At 29.8% G+C, this 18,842-nt stretch overlaps 1 protein-coding gene across 1 annotated transcript; it reads right to left on the bottom strand.

The window, feature by feature from the left end:
- Positions 1–12,941: 12,941 nt before the first annotated feature.
- Positions 12,942–15,793, bottom strand: LOC120185036 (E2F transcription factor-like E2FE). The gene is made up of 11 exons (XM_039189367.1): positions 15,678–15,793; positions 15,527–15,594; positions 15,396–15,448; positions 15,219–15,296; positions 15,049–15,102; positions 14,841–14,958; positions 14,256–14,323; positions 14,095–14,167; positions 13,935–13,996; positions 13,434–13,830; positions 12,942–13,306 (listed from the first exon to the last, which is right to left on the bottom strand). Exons 1-11 carry the CDS (start codon positions 15,746–15,748, stop codon positions 13,215–13,217), a joined length of 1,134 nt encoding a protein of 377 aa, XP_039045298.1. The 5' UTR covers positions 15,749–15,793; the 3' UTR covers positions 12,942–13,214.
- Between the last annotated feature and the right edge of the window lie 3,049 nt (positions 15,794–18,842).

The raw sequence follows: 18,842 nt of genomic DNA, 5'->3' as shown, positions 1-18,842 counted from the left end.
CTTGTTTTATTCGTAGGGAAGAATCCAAAGCTGATGCAGAGAGATGGTTCAGTTTGATTTTAAAAATAAAACATCCCTTTCTTACTACTAAATTAGCTAACCTTATTTTCATATGTAATCTATGAAACGAGGAAGGTAAGGTAGTAGGAGGTTGAGAGCAGTTTTCTTAGAAGATCTCCGGCAGTCATAATTATGAGAGCAATTTTCGTAGAAGATCTCCGGCAATCATAATTATGAATTGTCTACCGTGAGACTCGATCTCATGATCACAAGATTAATACTCTTTCTTACTACTAAAATTAAAAATATAATTCTTTTGTCATTGAATAATAAAAATTTTATGAATATTAAATTATAAATTTATTTTTAAATTATGTTAGATTTAAAAAAAAAATTATAATTAAAATTTTATATGAAGTTTCGGGATTAATATAAAATTTTATTATTTCATTAAATCTTTTTATATTTTTAATTTTATAAAATATATATATATATAAATTTTATGAATTTAATTTTTTTAAATAAAATATATAAATATTTTTCAACTTATTAAAAAAATAAATATATAATAAATATAATTTGGTCAAATATACATTTCAATAATCTTTTATTTCTTTAATCAAACACGGTATTTTAACCAAACACGGTAATCTTACATTCCTGCTAAACCAACCAAACACAAAATATAACATTCGTAGTAATCTTATTCCGTGATAATCTTAAATTTCGTGAACCAAACGTACCCTAAAAATTTTAAATTTGAGCACCGTCTTTGTAAGAGCGTAGGAATGTTTGAATATTTATTGTGACGAAAAATCATTTCAATAAAAATTACAATCTTGTAATCACCTGACAGATAAAATTTCATGAAACTTGCATTTTGTGTAGTAAATCAAAGATGAACAATTGGGTTAGAATGGTAAAGAGTCCATTCTTTGGTTTACATAAGTTGTATGGTTTCATTATTACAACGCTCAAGTTTCGGTAAATATGTATTTAATATTTAAAATATCAATTTTGATCTATTTTAGTATTTAAAATTTTTATTTTTTTAATTATAATTAAAGTTTAGTTTTTGTTTTATTTTAGATTCATGCTGAAAAATTAACGTTAAATTTTGAAAATATTAAAAGTGTAGATACTTAAACGGGCTAAAATTGATAATTTAAATATTAAATATATTAAATTTTTAACGATGTATACTAAAATCAAATAAAAACTAATGATTATAGAAAAAATAAAAATTTAAATATTAAAATATATCAAAATTAATAATTTAAATATTAAATGCCTAGTTTACCCCTCAAGTTTCGTCTTCCTCTACAGTTTTTGTTGCTTTCATGGTGGAGTTACCCCTCAAGTTCTGATTTTTTTAACTTTTTAAGAAATAAATCTATATTCTAAATATGGAAAAAATAATTTTATATTAATATAGAATCAGAATTAAAGATTTTATATTTAAAAATTATTAAAAATAATTTTTATATAAATTTGAACTCTAATAAATTCACTATGTAGAAAACAATGGCTTTATTATTTAAATATATTAATTTTTAGGGTAAATTACGTATTTAATACCTAAATCATCAATTTTAACCCGTTTTAGTATCTAAACTTTTAATTTTTTCAAAACCACACCTAATATTTAATTTTTATTTCGTTTTAGTACTATACCGTTAAAAACTCAACGTGTTTAGTACCTAAACTTTCAAAAAAATCAAAACTTAGCATTAAATTTTGAACATAAGTACTAAAATGAAACAAAAAATTAAACTTTAGGTATGATTTTGAAAAAATTTGAAAGTTTAGATACTAAAACAGATAAAAAATGATAGTTTAGGTACTAAACCCATGATTTACTCTAATTTTTTATTTATAATTATGATATACTCAAAAAGATTATTTATCAAAATAGTATTGTAGGTAATTTAATTTCATAATTCATTATGCATTTTTGTGACAATTAAGCCATACGTTTGATAACTCATTGATAATACAATATAATATCGAGGCTCATCTCATCGTACCATATGTCAAGTGTTGATAAAATTAGATAACCTTCAAATTTTCGAATTAAATGTCGGTAATAAAGGAATTATTATTATTTCTTGAGATTTGAGTTCGAATACCAAAAATATCATAAATGTGAATGCATACAACCATAATAGTGCACGGAAGAAATTGAGAATATAAAATCACTATAACGGTTGTTTTGTTGATTCTTTTGACTATTAAAAGCTATAATATGATCACTTGATTATTAATTATGTTCTAAACTCATCATTTTCTGTTAAAAATTCGACGGTTTTCTGAGATGAATGTTAATTTGCAGTGAAATTATAAAATTTGATCACAGAATCTCAAACAACTATCGTATTCAGTTATCTCGATAACATCATAATATTTTTTTAATTAAATTAGCATAAAATCTTCAGCAAGGAAGAAAACATACACTTGATATATATTTTTGGCCAATTATCAAGATCCAGGTGTCCATATTTCTAGAATCACTGTGGTCGACCATCCAAAACCACATCAGGTAGGGCTTCAATCGATTCCACCACGTGTAGGGTTCAGATTAAACGTCATACTCTTTTGTCAATCCACCATATGGAGCCATCGCCATCAAAGAGAATCTCCACTGCTTAGTGCTCCACCCAGAACAAGCAGCTGTCCTGACACGTGGCACCTGATCCCTGATTTTTATTTGTCAAAACATAATGGGTCCCACTCCCTACATCAACTACAATCTATGTGTTCTTAAATTTTGGCTTAATTTTCAAATAACTGTCCAAACTATCCCTTTTAGGTGCACAGATCATCAACGCCGTTAGTTTTTCCGTTAAGTGGCACCAATACCTAGTAATTTTAAAAATTTTATATAAAATTTTTTAAAAAATAAAACTATATATTTTAAAAAAGAAAAACATAAATTTTGAAATAACCCCTAAACTTTAAAAACTTTCATTTCAACCCTTAAATCCACGTCGATTGTCGCCCTTTACCGTCGAAGAAGTTCCACCCAGGCTCCCCTACCCCCGATGACTGTAACCCCTATGAAATCGTGACTGGTTGATAATCAATTGACCAAAAATCAACATTTAAATCTCACAAATCCTATGATGAAAATCATGATCTCACACGATTTCGATGGTGAATTAGCAACAACTACGACGACATATAACTAGAATGATGTCAAGGCCTACGTCGGCGATGACAGTAATGGCTGGATAAGGCGCCAGCGGAAGATTAAGGTTAAGATTTAGTATTTTGGGCCTTTTTTATAATATAAGAAAAGTTATGTTTTTTTTTATAAACATAATAATATTTTTTATAAAATAAATTTCAAAATTACCAGGTGTTGACACGTGGCATATGCACCTAAAATAGTAACGTTACTAAAATAGTAACGTTACAAACGTTAGGCACCCGGATAGATCAAAAAAGCCGTAGGCACTTATTTGGCAAAAAAACATAGTTTGGTCACTTATTTGGGCATTAAGCCTTAAATTTTAAGGTAAGTATACAAATTGGTTCTTGATAATAAGATATTGTTACTTGATTTTTCTTATTATTGAAAGTTATAAAATAGTTTTTTTTACTATATAGTGTTGTTTTGTTGAGTCCCTCAATTATTGAAAGTTACAAAATGGTCATTTGACTATTCATATGTTCCAAGCTCGTTATTTTTCGTTAGAAAATTGACAGTAGTCTGAGCTTGTCGTTAATATGTTGATTGAGATATGATAAAATTGAACTTAAAATCATAAACGACTATACAACTGAAATGGTTATGGATTAGATTTTATTATATCTCAATCAACAAGTTAACGTCAAGCTTAGACGACTGTCAATTTTTTAACAAAAAATGCCAGTTTGTAATATATGAATACTTGAGTGGTTATTTTGTAACTTTTAATAGTCGAGTGACTCAACAAAGTAGTTCCCTATAGTTGAGAGATCACTTATATATTTTACCCTAAATTTTAAATTGAATAATTATTTACAATATATTTTTCTTAATTGCACTAAATTCAAATAGTATTATTTAAATTGATTTATTTTAAGAGTAAATTACAAATTTTATCACTTTACCCTTTTCTTATTCTTATTTTGGTCATTAAAATTTAAAACTTTTAATTTACCTACTGAACTTTCGATTTACTCATATTTTGGTCGCTCTGGTGTTAAATCTTAAATGAAATGATGACATGTCAAATGTTTGTGTTAAGGTAGACTACTTTTGTTTGACATGGAATTCATGTGCTATTCACATCATTTTCTTTTATCTTCTTCCTCCAAAATAAAAGTTTTACAGTTTCATTCTTGTGTCACGTTAGCGCTGCAATTATCATTCTTTAGCTTTTTCTCTGATTAATCAAGATATTGACGAACTCATTTCATTGTCTCCTACCACTCTATCAGTTTAGATTTTACCCAAATCACCTTAAAACTTATAAAATTCAATCCTAAACCAAAAACTTATGAAACCCTAAATCACTTTGATATATAATATTCACCATTTGGTTGATATGGAATCAATATATATAACTCGCTTCCTCCTTCACCCCCCAATGTTGAGATTTTGAAGAATATGCTTCATTATCGAGAAATCAAAGGAAATTTAAAACTAGAGTTTTTTTCATAAAAATAAGAAAAATTTGAGGTCATTTCATAATTTTAAAAAGAAAATTATCTAGTCATAATGTCGTTAAGTATTTAACGGTAGAGTGATCAGAATAGAAGTAAATTGAAAGTTTAGTGAATAAATTGAATTTTTTAAAAATTTAATGACTAAAATTAGAGAGAGAAATTTGAGTGGTGAAATTAATAAATAACCGTTTATTTTATTAAATATTTATTATAGTTACAAATATCAATTTTTAAACTAATTTAATTTAAATAATATTATTTTTCAAATATATAATGAATCTAGGGTAAACTACGGGTTTAGTACCTAAAATATCACTTTTGGTATGTTTTAGTACCTAAAATATCAATGTTTTCAAAATCATACCTACATTTTAGTTTTTATTTCATTTTAGTATCCTTGTTCAAAATTTAATATTAATTTTTGAAAAAAATGAAAGTTAATGTACTAAAACAGAAAAAACTTATAGTTTAGGTACTAACCACGTTAACGGTAGGAGGTATTAAAATGAAATAAAAAATTACATATTAGATATGATTTTGAAAAAAATAAAAGTTTAGATACTAAAACGGAGTAAAAATGATAGTTGAGGTACTAAATATCTAATTTACCCATGAATATTAGAGAAGAGAACTTAAAGATAAGTATGAAGCGTGAAGGGAGATAGTGTTGGACCCACCGCAGGCGCGTCCATGACGGTGACTGCATAGATCTGTCCATGTTTTCACCCCCGCTGACGTTGTACCCATACAGTTGTTGTCTGATGACCCCACACCGCACGTGCCATTCAGCTGCTCATGTCTGCGATGACCTTTACAAAGTCACATTCTGATTTTCTTTTGATTATCATTTTTTAATTTCTTTAATATGATTAAATAGTAATAATGAAATTGGTGGATCTTAATTTTCATTATCTTTTGAAATATATTATTCTCTAATTTTTCATCTTTTCTTGTACCCTACGGGTGCGGGGTACCCTTGCTTTTAGTAGAGCCAGAATCGGCAAAATTATTTGAACAATGGAATGGAAAAAAATTCTTTACATAGTACAATCGAACAATTATTTACTTAAGTAGGGTGATTGCTACAGTGATCACTATAGATCTCCATAAGCACATAGCGATCTCTATAGGTCTCCAGGAACACACGACGACTTATGGAGTTGTAACAGCGAGGGAAGAGAGAAGAGTTGTCGCAATAGAGGAGGCTTTGTCGCAAGGAACACTTGTCGACCAATAAGGTCACTGTAGCAAATACCCCAGTTCAAAAAATAATTTTGATAGAGCCTCATATAAAGAATTTTTTTTCAACGCCCTACATGAGCGAGGAAGCCGCCAGAATCACTACGATCGAAAATCTCTTCTTATTGTTTAGACGTTTTATTAAATGAACGAATGTTTTTAATGTATGATTTTAGAAACATAAACAATGCGAATGAAATGCAAAATGCTTGGATGTGGAAGATACTGATCTCAAAACAACTGTTCATAAAATGATTCTTGAAGAACGCACAATGTCTAAGCACACTGGGAAATTGAAAATCGGAAATTACAAATAAAATCTAGCTTTATCTCTTAATTTTTCAATTCCTAACAACAATTGTATGATGCGTCGTTCTTCTTCCGACTCTGGCACCATATAGATCTTCAGGCCTTCAACTTCTTGTGACAGCTTAAAACCTTTTCGGGTGATCTTATGGGCTTTAGTTACTACTATCTCCATCGATTCATGCTGAGTGTGAATTGTTTCTTTTGCCTGACGAAGCATGGTCCTAACTTCTTGGTCAGCCCGAGGTGTATTTTCCAAGGTAATTATTTAGAGCTATTAGGGTCTCTACTATGATCGTAGGTGCAAGATTCATCTTTTTAGGCAGTTGCTCAATAAAGTCTACCAGGGTGCCTTCAACGTGCCCCAGGACTCTTGGAAATATCACCAGCCCATAGATTGCTAGAGCCAAAGCTTCAATCCTCTTCCTCTCGTTTAAGTGTTGTTCGACGATTTCTTTAATGTTGACCCAAGGAATGCCTTCTCTTTCACCTTTCTGCTTAATGCGATCGCTTACCCATTTCCCCCCCCCCCCACTTCGAAGGTCTTCATCAACCTGACTCTAAATGATGGAGCTTTAGTATGTTTGTAGTAAATCCGATCGCCTTTAACGTCTTTGATATTAAGTAGAGTCCTATACTCTTCAGCAGTGAGAACTATATCATGTCAATTGGAGGTGAAACAATGGTACCCTGGATTCCAAAATTGAGCCATGGCACGAAGAAGCATTCATCCATCTTTGCGCAAAGCTGTAATGTCGCCATATGGTTGCTAGAAATGATGTCTAGTCCCGATAGTCCAAACATCTCACACATTTTATTCCTTGCAAATCATCCTGTTTTCTACTAAAATGGATCTTATCTGAAATCTCTAACACAAAATCCAGTGGCAAATTGTCTCTAAACTCTCACTGTGTTGTCTCGGACCAAGCACACACTTCTGAATAAGAAACCAGATGCTTTTGGGATTCTCGACCCATTATTGAAAACCTTCTAATTTGATGGAATACCCATGAATCAACACCTCTTATAGTATGATAATAAGATGCAAAAAACAAAAACCAAATAAAGAAAAAAAGAAATAAGTCAGCAAAATAATAAATAAAAGATAAAGGCAATAAATCCTACCCCACAAGTTATATACCCTTATCGTGATAAAAAACCAAATCCTACCTATATATGATTTCTACCCCATGCCTTTTTTTTTGGAAAAATAAACCCTAACTGTCTGATTTTTAGTTCGCATGCTTGGTAAAAATAAAAGGAAAAGGATAGAGGTTGATTTCTCATTTGTGTACACTTATTTAGGAATTTACTTGCTGGTGTCCCATTGGGCTTGATAGACCTTCGATCCTAAACTCATCATAGGTTTATAAGGATTTGAGAGAATGCACCACCATATGTCTAACACGGAGAAACATATCCCACAAAGGCATAAGGTGTAGACCTCGAAGGCTACTTGTTAAGCCTGACACGAGGAAACATTTCCTACAAAGGTGTCCCTTTCACCTCACTAAAAGGGACAACCCAGGTATAGGGTTTATGTCATACAAATGTAGTGAGTGTGTGAGGAGAAATCTACTAACCTTTACCAAACACTAACTACAATCTTTGAACAAAACCAATCCACACAACCTAATAATCTAAAAGTTCACGAATACACACATTAGTACAAACAATCAAGTATGCATATGCCATTAGGGTTTAAAATTAATGCAAACAAACAAACACAACTAAGGGATCAAAAATTATATTAAGTTGAATCCATAATTTCCATTGCAAAGACAATAATTAATCGATTAACGACCTCACTCTCTAATGTCCCCAAGCTGTCATAACGTCTTGGAAAATCAAAAATTTAATTTTTAAGGTTCGTTTTGACTAAAATTGGGTTTTCATTTTAAAATAAAAATGCGGTTCGAAGGAGTCGCCACCAATTTTTATTTATAGTATGATTGGACCATCCAAAAATATTTTGTCATTTTAATAAAATTTAATATTAAATATTATTAAAACAACTATTAGATATGCTTTCTAGAAAAAAATGAGTTTGGGAGTCAATTACGTTTATGGAAGGGTTAACACCTACATAACGCTCGGAAATCGGTACATAGTCGACTAATTAATGTCTTTGTAATGAAATTTATAAATTCAAATTTTAATTTAATTAATGATCCCTATTTGGTTAAATAAATAAAATGTCATTTAACAATTAAAATTCTAGAGAGAGAAGTTAATAATTCATTGTATTTAACTAGAGAGAGTTAACCACCTAATATAAAATAGGATGACATCCATCAATTTTCCAACTAAAGCGGTGAATTGACAATATCTCTTATCAAGAATTTTCATTTAAATTGACAACATTTCAGCATTTCAAATCGAGGGGAAACACCATCTAATATAAGGTAGAACAACAATTTTTCCCTTTTTCGGAAAGAAATAAGAAATATTATAATTGAATGTTGTATTTATTTATCTAAGGTTATGCGATAAATAAATATTTTACTAATAAAAATTAACGAACCTTTAATATAGATAGAAAATGTTCAAGTATTGATAAATACCGAGACTAAACCACCAAATAGATTGAGTGGCTCATCCTCGATAAATCTAAATATACGAATATTTTCCTTTCTATCATCTTAATTAATTTTAACATGTCATTATTTTTAAATGGTTCCCCAGAGGACTTGTAGTCAACATTAGGACTGGAGTATGAAGGATTTCTAGTAGAGCAAGAACATTCATGGTATCATTGCGCTTCCAGAAGTTATCAAACTTGTTTGCAGTGATATTCCATGCGAAGACGTAGAACTCACCGACATTGACATTACGTTTAGTGGACCGGATGGACCTGCAAAATCCAAATGTAAAAATGTTAAACCAAAAATTATTGGCAAGCAAAATCCGGTTGTATGCTCTACTCCCTTACCAGCAAACCCTACCCCTACGGTTCAAATGTTGGCTTGCAATAAAAAAACAAAATTAATGTAACTCATGTACCTTTTCATTTTATATAAATGCATCCATTTCATTTTAATTCTAAGTTATTAAGAAATATTTATATTAAAATTAAATTTTTTAAATATATACTTTAAGAGAAAAAGAAACAAAACATATGTGGTGCCATTTTAAGCATTTTGACTTGTTCGTTTTGGCATTATGTGCATTGCATGTGCATGTACACGGTATTTATTTTTATTTCAAGTAAAAACATTAAGCAATCGTCATTAAAGCTATATACAAATACACGAGGTTTCATTCATACCAAAGTTAAATTATTCAAACTTTTTATTAGATCCGTTTCAAAATTCTAATAAAAAATCGATGTATGAAAGATATCTTACTCTAACGCTTACTCCGGGTACGAGTAAAAGAATATATTTTTCTTGAAAATTTATTAAATTAGTTTGAAGATTAACTTTCAGAAAAATGAAAAGCATAATTTTCAGCATTGAGATAAGAGTTTGGTTTACTTAACATGTGCATGCTAATAAAACAAAATTATGGTTCGAGTAATTTAAAATTTATCAACTCAACTATTCATTTTTTAATTAAATGTCAAACAATTAATTCCATTTTTTAATATTAAATTTTCAAAAAAAATAAATCTTATATTTCAAATATATTATATAATTTTGAATAGAACATATTTTTTAATATATTGGTTCTTGATTGCCAACTTTTTAACTTCTAATGAAATTAATTATATTTTGATATATGTTTCTTGGTTTAATTTCACAAATTTTTTTAATAACCCAAGTTAAAAGCGTGAAATATACCCATTTTACGGGGTTAACATGTCCTCAAACTTAAGCTATTGCTTATCCTCAAGTCATGAGAAGTAATCAGCAGTAAAAATGCTACGGCACAGTTTAATTCAAGATAGACTATGGCAAATTTTCAGTCCTCAAAATAATAGGTTTCAACATGCTACACATGTCGAGACTTCAAGAACTTTTCCCTAAAACTAGGTTATTTGAATGTGTATGTGTAATTGCATCCATTCTATGCTTAACAGGGTTAGAAAATTTTTAAGTTCTCTAGTCTACCTTGGTATTGGGTTTAACATTTAAGCAAACTTTTACTCTCATTACTTTAACAAAATTTTTGCACTATTTTCAAGGGGCTTCAGCTTATCACACCTACTGTCCTAGACTTGAAAATGAAGTAGAGCAAACACCCCATCCTCGAGTCTATTAAGCAAATTCATCATGGGAAGACTTTCATTCACTCATATACAACTGCTTCCACTTATTCAAGAGGGGGTTTCCAGGCAAACAACGCAAAGAGGAGTGTCTCTAAACAATTTATGTCATTGGCATTTATTCGTAATTCATCAAAATTTTCAATTATCACATGGGAGTTTAATTTAAGTCGTTTATGCTTTCATTTAGCATTAACGTTCATTAGTTTCATTTCATACTAAGGCATGCAAGAGTTCTTATAACAACTTTCTAAAATTCTTAAGCATAGAGAACATGCAACCGTGTAAAGGTTCGAGTGCAGAGAAACAAAGCCTAAGGTCAATTCTACCAAATCTCAATGGTCATGTACGTTCAATTCACAGCCATAAAAACTTTTCCTCATCGAACATCTTCACATTTTCACATTATTCATAAACAATCTCCAAAATAAACAAAATACCACAGAAAAATATTGTTCATTACTACAACTAAAAATTACTAATTATGAACAATAACCTCCCCAAAACTTGAAGGAAGCATTGTCCTCGATGCATGAAAACTAAACTGAAAATGCAATGTAGTGTACCTTTTAGTAATTTTTTTTTTAATTTCATAAGCATTCTTTCATCTTTTTTATAATTATTGTTTAGATAGATATATATATATATATATATATATTCTTAATTTATATATTTATTATTTATTTCATTACTTTTGGTAATCTTGATATTTATATCTTTTTGTATTTAATTTTTATATCTTTAGATTCACAATCTATATTCATGATTTTAAATTTTTTTTCATTTCATTTATATTTTTAAAGTTGAACATTAATATTTATTTAACATTTTATTCATATTGTATATTATTTATTATTTCTTTATTTTGGTACCCATAATCTTTTTGTTTCACATTTGCAATATAGACTCATATCATTCATTTTTTATTTTTTATAACTTTAATTTATATTATTTTACACTAACAAAAATTCGAAGGTAAATAATTTAGATATTTTCTTTAAATTTTTGCCTAAACTTTAATTTTATCTATTAAATCCCCATTTGGTGTGGCTTTCTAAACGCGCTTTTAGCTAAAAAGCCCGTTTTGACCGTAAAATCAATGTCAAATGGGTAAAAGATAAAAAAGTTATGGTAGAAACGGTGGTTTCAAACCAACCGCAAAAGCTAAGATTTGTAGTTTTTTTCATTTTCAATTTTGAGTTTGGAAGAAAATTATAATTTTACTCTTACTAATGCATTGACTCCACTCAATTATATATTTATATTTTATTTTAATAATTTCATATTTAACATCTTTAAAAAATAATTTATTACTTAATAATTTATTTTAATTACTTAAAGTAAATAAAATTCATTGTTTATATATTAAAATTAACTTTAATATGCAAGCATTAATCTTTTTTTTTGTAATACTCTTTTTGTCAAAACAATTACTTAAATTATTATTTCGTAATAATTTTATATACACATGTTAAAAAGTATTGATAATATTGTTTTTAAATAAAATATTTTGTTTATAAAAAAATTATTAATGAGTTATCTTAAAACATTTTCAAAAGTTTTTTTAACAACAATCTCAAACAGTTAAATTTTAAATTATACTTTTAAACAACACTTTTAAAAGTTTTTTTCTATCACACTTTTCAAAAGTCCTACCAAACTAGCCCTAAGACAACTCGTAACTGTGTTGACACCGAAAGGACGACGTGGGGTGCTCATCCTTCCGTACACGTGAATCTTTGATAAGAGGTAAAATTTAGGTTCCATCCTTATCTAATACAAAAGGTTTCTAGTGACTCCAAAAAAATAAAATTCACTTTAAGTCGATATAAGATCTCGGGTCACCCGAAGAACCGTTGCAACACCTACCTAACATTATATTTTGCCAATGACACGGACAACCGAAATTCATATAATATGAAACCATTCAACCTCTCTATCGCTCCATTTGCATCCATTTTGTTTGAAAATCGTACAAAGTTGAATCTCTTCCCAGCTGTATACACCTTTCTTGCAATGAATGAATCAACCACCTCTCCATGTCTTCCAAAGGCTTGCCTAAATCCACTCCAGTGAAGCGACGGTATATTTTGAACAAATAAAGTCACAGGTTGCCTCCTCCCCTCTCAAACTTCTCCATTGCTTGTTGATTAAATTTTTAATGACAGTAAATTTCATATTTGCTCCGATAGTAAAATTTTAATGACAGTGGAGTTTGAGTTCAAGTCTTTAATCGAATTCAGTTTAATTTTTTTTTCATTTCGAGATTTTTTTAAAACTCAATTCATTGTTTCAAATTTGAGTTGAGTTTACAAATTTTAAACTGAGTTTTTAAACCAAGTCAAGCTCCATTTTAGAATTTTCGAGTTAAGTTAAGCTTAACAATACTCAAGCTCGACTCAACTCGTTTCCAACCCTATATGTATAATTAAACTCATCAAGTGAACTCAATGACTTAAAACAATTTATTTTCTTGATGACCTGGATTTGATCAACAATGTCTATAGGAGATAAGTCTATTATTTCCGCACAAAAATCAAAGAAAAAAGTAATAGCTCTCCAAATTTATCATATAAACTGATAAATGGCAAATGATTACGTAAATTGTTTAGGACACAATGCTTGGACTTGGTTGAATTTGTGTACAAATGTGTTGCCAAGCAAATTGGTGCAAAGAGAAAATGCATCTAACAAAAGAACAATCTCTTATACCTAAAAGAAAAGGTAAAAAAATAGGGACCAAATAGCCAAAAGAAGATAGTTCAGGGTTAGGAGAAAAATGCTTCCCAGCTGCAGCTTGTGGTATTTCTTAGGAGATCTTCTGTATTGGGTTTTTCCCAGCAACTTCGGAGTACCATGATTTCCAGGCTTCCACATAATGAGAGAAAAGATCCCTTAAAGCTGCAAACATGTAAACAAAATTAGATTTTTGAATCGGGACAACAATTCTAAACAACGAGCAATTGATCAACAAATTAGCATGTGATATTCACAGTTCTGTGTAGTCGAGAATTAATCTATACCTTACCTTGATTGTGGTACTGAGGGCGGTATGTAGAAGCAAGACTCTCCCAGTCATGAACCGGCCTTGCACCATTCTCAGAGTTACCTATCTTGGTCAAGTTTATAGGAGCAAAAGGACCAAATTGGTAGCTCTTTGAACCTTGTCTCGAATCATCCGAGCAACTTCTATCAGCCGAAATTTCAATTTTTTCGTACTTTTTCAGCTTAATGCAATGGTTGGGATTTTGATCATTTGAAGAATCCACCTTACTCTTCTTGAAACTGATGTTGGTGACATCGGTTCCGAACACCCTTTTCTTAGACTCATTAAGAACAAAGGTATTATCAGCAGATCCTTTTTCGGATTTCTCCCTCAGCCCCAACCACCTAAACGCAGGTTTCCGGGTATCTAAAGTGTGGGTCTGCACAGACATTCATTTAAACTGCAAGTTATAACAATTCCAAGCTGCACAGATTGAAGTTGAAGTGATTCTAAGACCTTTCTAGCTCTCAGTTTTGTGTTTACCTTCTCAATAAGATTCATGGAAGACAACACATTTGCAATGTCATACAACCGCCTCACTTTTGCTGTTGAACCATCAAGTGAACAACAAATTAATCGATCTGTTATCCCTTTCTATAAGTCTATCAATTCACATTGAACAGGAAAATTTGGGGTTTATTACTTCTCATTACTGATGTATTGTGAGCATTCCCAAGCAACAACCTCGCTGCTTCATCGAGGGAAATCAATTCAGCCTGAAAAGTATTTACCAAGAAACATCAAAATGATGAACAAACCAAAGGAATACTATGGCAATTCATAAAGAGCAAGAACAAGGCTCACATTGGAACAGAGAAATAGCTTAACAAAATTCTGAGTAAGTAGCCCCAGGGATTTTTCCCTTCGATTATCTGCAGACATCAGAAGATAATATATATCAAAACACCATTTTCACTAAAATCAGCCTCTTAAAGTTTAATTTTTTTGCACAAAACGTCAGAACAGACCATTTAGATCGATACAGAAAACATAAGATCTTAGGAACCATGGATTCAAATAGCGGTCAAGTAGCAGAATAACAGACGTTATATAACAGTAGCAGCAGTGTCCGAAATCACAAACGAAAAATAGCGGTACAACAAAATCACACCAATAACTATGGATGGCGGCCACAATTTAACATTTAGCTGTCAATAGCGACAATAATGGGTCACTTTTCCCACTATTGTTCCACTATTCTATTTATATAAAAAAAGTAGTTCCTTTTTAAAAGAAAATCAACTCCAACAATGCCCATAATGATCACAATAGCATAAGTCATGACCATAACTACAACAAACACAACACAACCCAAAATGCAGGCACAGCCACAATTAAAATCGCTGCAGGGAACTACAAGGAACAAGGTTGATGTAATTTAAAAATTACCAACTTTCGAGGACGAAGACTTGATAATAGAGCTAGATCTTGAAGTCTCAGTCTGGCTCCCAGTGTTGGGATTGGTGAAGCCTTCATCCCCTTCATCATCGTCGTCATCATCTGAGATCTGAAACCGTCCAGATCAGAAGATTTCCATAAGGAAAACAAAACAATTCAGTAAATAGAAACAAAAACAGTTAAAAAACATTATGCTTACCTTTGCACTGTTGTTTCCATCCATCCTTTTGAAATTATTCCCGAGACCTTCTTCCTGCCATAAAACGAAACCACATAAGAAATTTTAAAAAACAAAATCAGTTCAATTTACAACCAGCTTTCACAACATTAGACTAACCAAAACAATGTAAAAAGGAACTTTGAATTTACCTTCAGATCTTGTAAAGCCTTAGGTATAGCTCCAAAGCCTTTCCACGTATATTTGTTCTTAGCCTTCCTTGTGAGAACCTAAGCATATCAATGCCAATAAAAAAACATTTAAATCCAAACCAAAAGTCAAAATTTAAGAAGAAGAAGAAGAAAGCAAAAAATGGATAAGAAAATTACCCCAACACTTTCCAAAACATTGACAATGTCATAGATTCGCCGTCTCTCAACTCCTGAAAACATCCCCAAAATAAATTATTAAAAAAACACAAAAACCATAACTAACTTTAGAAATAAAGGGGGATAAAGACCTAGTTTTGCAGCGGCTTCGTCAAGACCGATGAATTCAGTGCCACCCTTATTATACATGCTCAAAAAACTGCAACGCCAAACACGAAACGATCAGAGAAAGTTAACCTTGGAATTGAAGGACGAAAAAGGAGATGAAAGCGAGGGGCTTACTTGGAGCAGAGGAGGCCGAGAGATTTCTGCTTGCGACTGTACGTGTAGTGACGAGAGGAGGATTCCGCCATGACTGTGTGCGGTGGAGAGCGGTGGAGAAGAAGAAGAAATAAATAAATAAATGAAGGGTTTGGCGGGGTGGAAATATTTGAAAGGAGGGAGGGGGTTTTTGGATTGGAAATGGAATCGGAGGGATTGGGATTTAAAATTTTGAAATTAGGGATTTGGCGTAAGCGGGAATTTTATTTCTGTTTTAACGTCTATTCTCACAATTTTACACCCTACTTTCCCGCAATCATACCTTTGGAGCGCCGCTAATATAAGGTGCGTTTAATTCACGAAATATAAAATTATCAGCGGGAATAAAAGATTATCAGTGAATAGAATTACTGAAAATGTTGTATTTTATATTTGGTTGATTTAATAGGAATGTAAGATTATCGTGTTTGGTTAAAGGAATAAAATATTATTGGAATGTATATTTGACCAAATTGTCCTTATTATATTTGTTTTTTAACAAGTTAGAAAATATATTATTTTCTTTAAAAAAATTAAATTCATAAAATTTATATATTTTTTTACAAAATTGAAAATATAAAAAGGTTTAATGAAAGGGTAAAATTTTATTTTAACCCCTGAACTCCATATAAAATTTTAATTATAATTTTTTTTTGTAAATCTAAAATAGTTTAAGGATAAATTTGTAGTTAACATTCGTAGAATTTTTATTATTCAATGGCAGAATAATGATATTTAAAAAAAATTAAGGGCATTTTAGTCCAAAACATCGGTAATCCAACAATACCTAAGGAAAGAGAAGTAATGACATTTCCGATAATATACCCCAAAAAATCTACTATTGATAATATAAGATTACCAGGAATGACTTTCCCGACCAACCAAACGAGGGAATGTTGATTCCATTCCCATGGAAATATCACGTTCCCCCAACCAAAAACACCCTAAACTTTTATTTGGGATTTTTATTTATTTATTTAAAGTCCTAAGTGAAATTAAAAAATACTCTTATAGAACGAAAGTATATTCTATTACATTGAATGGTTAGTTTAATATTACATTAATAAATATTAGAAAAATGATTAAATTATAGTCCTAAATTATAAAAGTAAAAAGTTAAATTGGAAAAATTAAAAGTCTCATTCATAAAGGTAAAAAGTGAGATTAAAAAATTAGGCACCTCAATTATAAAAGTAAAAAGTGAGATTGAAAAAAATCAAGGGCTTCAATTATAAATGTAAGAAGTTAGATTAAAAAATTCAGGGGCTTTAATTATAAATGTAAAAGGTGGGATTGAAAAAATTAAATGTCTCAATTGTAAAGTTAAAAAGTGAGATTAAAAAAATTAGGGCCTCAATTATAAATGTAAAAGGTGAGATTGAAAAAAAATAGGGGCTTCAATTATAAAAATATAAAGTGAGATTAAAAAATCAGAAGTTTCAATTATAAAGCTATTAAAGTGAGATTGAAAAAATTAGGAGCTTCAATTATAAAGCTATAAAGTGAGATTGAAAAAATTAGGGTCCTCAGTTATAGAGGTAAATAGTGAGATTGAAAAAATTAGGGATCTCAATTATATATAAATATAAAAAGTGGGATAAAAAAATTAAAAGCATCAACTATAGAGGTAAAAAGTGATATTACAAAAAGTAGAAGTCTCAATTATAAAGAAAAATATAATTAAAAACCTCAATTATAAATTAAAATGTATGACTGAATAATTAAGTACCCTATAAAAAATTAGGTCATGAGCAATAGCTCCCTTTGTTCTCGTTAATAGTCGACTATGTTTAAATATATCATAAAAAATTACTAAAGTAATATTTATCTTTGCTTAATTTTTTTTTTCAAAAATTTGGAATTGTCGCAACCGTCTTTCGGTTGGGCCCCGGAATTGGGCTTCGACTTGAAAAATGTGGATTGGAGTCGCCACCGATCATTTATTTAAAAATAAATGGGTTGATCGGATACCCTATTTCTTACCTGATCTGCGTCTTACCAGAAATATGTCGGGTTCGGGAGTCGGTTACGGTCAAGGAAGAATTAGCACCCTTGAACCGCCCTTTCGGTACTACGTAATTTCCAGTTGTCTTAATTAAGAAAAATAACAAGTTAAATTAAAATGTAAAGTTTCGATCCTAATTACTTACCCTTGATTGATTTGAAAAAAAATCGAGAAATGTGTTAGATAAACAAGGTAAAGAAAACAAATAAGATACAAGGGAAAAATAAAATAAATAAAATAAGTAAGTAAGATAAGAAAAAATAGTAAAGTAATAATTATATATAGTAATATTTGAAAAAAGGAAAAAAATAAAATATATATATATCAAAGTATTAATAAATAAATAAGCTATATATGTACACCAAATACTTAAAATAGAAAAGCTACCCTCCCAATTCACCGAAAATGGGGGGCTCTAGTAAGAAATAAGACAAAAATGGGCCCTCTAGGTTAGTAGTATATAATATAATGTTTAATAATGATAATGATAAAGACACAAGGTTTTTAAAAAATAATAATATAATAATAATGAATAAAAAAATGAAATAATAAAAATAATATAATATATAAATTATAAGATATATTACATAAATAAAGAAATAATCAAATAAAAATAATTAAGAATATATATATTAATAATATGTATATAAATAAACTATTAAAAGTATAAAAATATATACGACTAGATAAAGATAATTTAATATATATAGTAATATTAGACTTATAAGTAAAATATTAAAGAAATATATATAATAATAATAAAATATAGTAAAAAATCAAATGAAAATAATTTAATATATATAATAATAACATGAATAATAAAAATAATGAATAAAATATCCATAATAAATAAAGGGACTAATATAGATTTTTAAAAAGCTCTTTCCCTCCTTTAACCGAAAATCAAACCGGTTTTTAAAAATAAGCCTCGGGGTAGATCTAGGTTCGAAACTTCGAAACCCCACCCATTTTGGTCATCGGCGCAACCCACGTTTTGGGTTATTCGAACCAAATCTCAAAAAAATAACGTGCACATGCAAAAGAAAGAAAAAAAGAAAATGCTACCTTTTATTTCCTTTTCGAATCCTTTACAATAGCTTTGCCTTTGTATCTTCCCGTGCTTTCCTCTATGTTTTGTGTAT

Source organism: Hibiscus syriacus, unplaced genomic scaffold (assembly GCF_006381635.1).
Source record: "Hibiscus syriacus cultivar Baekdansim isolate YM2019G1 unplaced genomic scaffold, ASM638163v2 tig00112988_pilon, whole genome shotgun sequence".
Taxonomy (NCBI): Eukaryota; Viridiplantae; Streptophyta; class Magnoliopsida; order Malvales; family Malvaceae; genus Hibiscus; species Hibiscus syriacus.
Note: the sequence above shows the minus strand (reverse complement) of the source record. Positions and strands in the feature narration are given on the sequence as shown.